This window comes from Meleagris gallopavo, chromosome 12, assembly GCF_000146605.3.
Source record: "Meleagris gallopavo isolate NT-WF06-2002-E0010 breed Aviagen turkey brand Nicholas breeding stock chromosome 12, Turkey_5.1, whole genome shotgun sequence".
NCBI classification, from domain to species: domain Eukaryota; kingdom Metazoa; phylum Chordata; class Aves; order Galliformes; family Phasianidae; genus Meleagris; species Meleagris gallopavo.
Window position 1 is genome coordinate 17,933,841 of NC_015022.2, and position 4,112 is coordinate 17,937,952.

A 4,112-nucleotide genomic window follows, 5' to 3' on the forward strand; every position below is an offset into this window, starting at 1 on the left:
TTTTTTTCTAATTCGTTTTGCAATGTTCCTGCCTTTGCATCGCTTGCTTCAAAGACACTTCTGTCCTCCCGGAGCAGCGGTGCTGCTTTGACTTCGGCAGCCACCAAACTTTCCGAGCCGCTTTCCTGTAGCGTTTGCTGCGTGGTGCCCCGTACGTGGTGCAGCAAGCAGAGCTTTTGCTGCGTCCGCTTTTTGGGGGGCTGTTGAGCCCTTTACAAGCAGAGCACCTTGCAGCCCGCAGGGTTCTCTGTGCACGGCCCAGGAGGAGTGCGGTGTTTTTGGGAAGCAGTAGGTGGCTGCAGAGCAGCGCGGGGGGATGCTGAGGTCGTTTTCAGGGCTGTAACTCAGGGAGCAGCGGCTGCATGGAGGGATCGGTGTTCTGAGCTGCACCAAAAGCAGTGTGTGCGCAGTGCTGATGCCCGCACAGAGCTCAGGTGACTGCGTCTCAGCAAGTTACAGTTGTGGAAATAAAAACGCTGGAGGACCTTGACCCGGTGCACAGCCCCAACTTACACCTCACAGCCCCGGCAGCAGCCCAGCTCAGCTCAGCGCTGCTCCCTGCAGTGCATGGCAACACAGCAGCTGCTCGGCGCTGGGCAGTGCGTGGGGCAGCTCCGTTGAGCAGGGCTGTGGGGTGGGACACGGCGGGGGCATCTCGGGGCTCAGAGGGCTTTACTCGTGGCCCAGCCGCTGTGCTAACGCAGAGCTCTGTTTTCCCAGAGTCTCCGCCACCTCCCTACTCCCGGCTGTCTCCTAACGACGAGCAAAAGCCACTGGGTAAGTGCCGCGCAGGGACGGCCCCGCGTGGTTGGGCTGTTGGGGCTGCTCCTTGTTCCTGGGCAGGCGTCAGCTGATGAGCTTTGTGAAATTAATGAACGCCGTTTATCATAGCAAATTGCCATACCGACGCACGCACATCTTCCAAAATAAGACGCAGCGCTATTTTTAATGAAGGCGTAATGAGAGGTTGTGGCACAGCGCGGTGTCTGCTGCCCTTCCTGCTGCAGAGCTGGGATGGGGGCTCTTTGCAGGCAGAGCTGGGCGACTTTAGGAGGGGTTTTTGCTTTTGCATTTTAAAATAATAAATGAAAGCAATCCGGGTGGGCAGGCTGGGCCAATGGCAGAGGGTGCGTGCAGTGTGCTCCTGCATGGTGCTCTCCTGCTCGGGGTGCGTGCAGCCCTATTGCTTCCTGGCCCTGGGTGCTCTGTGCCCATGTCTTGCTGCAGTAAATCAGAAGCAAAGGGCCCAGGGTTTGCAGTCAGGGTGCAGGGCTGGGCCCCCTGTCAGGACGTGCCAGGGATATGAGAGTGCAATAGGGGAGTGATGGCTGTTGGTTAGGTCTGGGGGGGAGAAGAAGAAAAGGGGGGGGAAAAAAGCCCTCATTCCTCCCTACGTCCCCCCCTTCTGAGTTAATTCCTTGCAGGAGTTGCTTGGGATAGATGGGGGGAGTGCCACTCGCTTTGTTAGAACAACAGCCGGGGATGGCAGTGTGCTCTGCAGGCTGCAGGGCTGGGAAAATAATGGTTAATCTTTGAGCAAACAGTTGAGCGCTTAATTAGAGGGGTGTAAGCAAGAGAGAATAACAAAGACTCTTAACTTGTTAAAACAAAGTTTCCTTCGCTTCAGCAAAGAGGAAGGAAGGAAGGAAGCAAGAATAAACAGCTTCAAGAATTTTAATGGTGATAATTAAGTATAGTAACTATGAATTGTTTAGAGGCTTAATGTAACCTTATCCAGTAAGCACCAAGTTCCTACTTGTTGGATCAGCCCGACTGCAGTTCTGTCTGTGGTTGGGGCAGTCGGGGCAGTGTGGTGTGGGGCTGCGTGTGGGGCTGGGGGGGCTGTGGGGTTGGGGTGCTGAGCATAGGAGGACTAAAAGGGCCCCTTTGGGTTTGTTTCTTTGCAGATCTCTCGGATTCCACGTTGTCTTACACTGAAACGGAGGCGACGAACTCGCCCAACGTCACGCCCGGGGAGTTCTCAGGTTGGCAGATTGTGTGCCCTGTGCCCGTGGGTGTTGTGTTCTTGGGGTGCTCCTTGGTATGAATGAGGGAAGAAGGAGGGGCAGTTGTTCAGAGCCCATGTGCTGCGATGGTGTTGGGGACATCTGTGTGAGGCTGTGTGTGTCGCTGATGTGGTGGCAGCAGCAGATGGCACTGCTGTGGTTGTCCATGTGGTTACAGTGGGAGGTGATGGTTTCCACGGTCTTTCCAGCCGTAGTGATCCTGTGATTCCACATGGCTGGTGTGATGTTACCTGCTGCAGTTCCCCATCAGGTTGGGGAAAGCTTTGCTGGGTTGGGTCCCAGACTGTGACACCCAGAGCTGGCTTTGCCCTCCTGCTGTGCCCTGGGGCTGTGGCTGTCACTGGAGTCTGGTGGCATCTGGGGGGATGCCCGTGCTGCTGCGTACAGGGGGCAGCCAGGAGGGACCCACCATGGGGTCAGCCCCCATCTGCGTGCCAGGGGTTTGGTTTGGGGCAGAACTGAGGTCGGGATGCTGATGTGCATGGGGTTGCTGAAGAAGCAGATGGCACTGCTGCATTGCTGTATGGAGCACCAAAGCAGCACGGTGTGGTGTGTCCCTGCATCACAGCACATTTCCCATGGGGGTTTCTCCCCATAAGGGCCCCCATTGCAGTGTGTGTGTGTTGGTTGCGTGCTCGGCACAGCCCGCAGCTTTTGTTGTAACCTGATCAGAGCCATTAATGACAGCGGCGGAGTTCTAAAAGCAGAAGTTCCTGAGGATGTCATGGTTTAGCTCCCATAGCGGCTGAGCTCTTTATGGGACATCTGGTGGGTTTTGGGGAGAGAGGAGAGATTTTAACTTGACTTGAACAATGCAATGATAACATGTGACCAGGACCGTATGAAACCAGATCCCTGCTCTCCCCCGGTGTAGTTCCAAATGGTGCAGCTTTTAATAAGAGTCTGGGGCTGCCTGATTTATTTGTCCCCAGTGCTCTGATTGCTGAAAGAGGATAAGAGCTGAGCCAGAGTTAACCCATGCGTGTCATTGCCAGGGGGAATGAACCTGCTGGGTGCAGGCGTGGTGCTGTGCTCCCGTGTTGGTTCTCCTTGGGTCAGTGTGCGGTGTGGGCACGTGGCCCTCAGTGTGCACCGAGGGAACCGAAAGTGCGTTTGAACTCAGGTTCCAAAAATAAGTGAATTTTGGACCTGGCGTGAGGCTGCTGCTATTTATTGCTCCGGCTTTGATCATCAAAAAGGCTTTTCCTACAAAAACCACAGAGTTCAGTTTTGGATAACAAAGAGCTCCATTCTCTTACTCGTTTACTTGATGAACTCTGAGGCAGGAAGCGTTAGCCTGAAAAAAGCTCATCTCTGTGATGTGTGGAGGAGTTAAAGGTTGCTCTTTTTGAAGTAGACCTCACGGTTATAATGCCGCTCTTAAAACCTGGAGGAGCTGTCAGTGAGCTGCTGGGGTGGGACTGGGTGGTTCTGAGCGTGGGTGGTGTCCCCAGGTGTGCCATGGTCCTCAACTTTGAGGTCTGCCAACCAGTGCTGGTGCTGCAGGCACCAATTTCCCAGCCTTGAGGTTGGTGGTGTCACATCGGAGCAGTTCCAGCCCATGCCTGGGGACGCACTGGGGCTGATTTGGGTGTGCTCATGGGACAGACCTGCAGGAGGAACGCTGGTTTATGGAGGGGGTTCAGTGGGCAGATTGGGGACAACAGGGCACTGCTGGTGGCAGCTCCGTGCCGCTGTCACACTGGGGGACACTGCAGCCCTACATGACCCTGTTGAAGACCATGGAAGATCCCCAGTGTGCAGGATCACCGTGCATTCCTGGTGGGCTCAGCCCCACACATCTGTAAAGATACCAGATGTTGGTATCCTGCCGTGTCAGTCATGGTGGCACTGAGTTCTGCTGCAGGCGGTGCAACAGCAGTGCTGTGGGATGCAGTCCCTGTTGGCCGTGGTGCAGGGCAGAGTGACTGACTCCTTTGGAGGCTCTGCAAGCTGATGGAAGCATTGGGGCATTAGTGTTCCTTGAGGGAAATGTGGAGAGCACTGCAGGAATCAGTTTGTTCAGCCTCTTGAAGAGTTTCAGCCCCATGGGACAGGCTGGTAGTGTCAGTAGGGTGAATGTGG

At 55.2% G+C, this 4,112-nt stretch overlaps 1 protein-coding gene across 1 annotated transcript in view; it reads left to right on the plus strand.

The window, feature by feature from the left end:
- Positions 1–416: 416 nt before the first annotated feature.
- The window catches only part of SMAD6 (SMAD family member 6), a gene marked incomplete at its 5' end in the record, with an annotated part of 26,186 nt that continues 22,490 nt past the window's right edge, over positions 417–4,112 (plus strand). Inside the window, 2 exons of the mRNA XM_010717661.3 lie at positions 417–777; positions 1,908–1,985. Of these exons, the coding sequence (XP_010715963.1) occupies positions 417–777; positions 1,908–1,985 (439 nt within the window). The remainder of the gene's footprint in view (positions 778–1,907; positions 1,986–4,112) is intronic.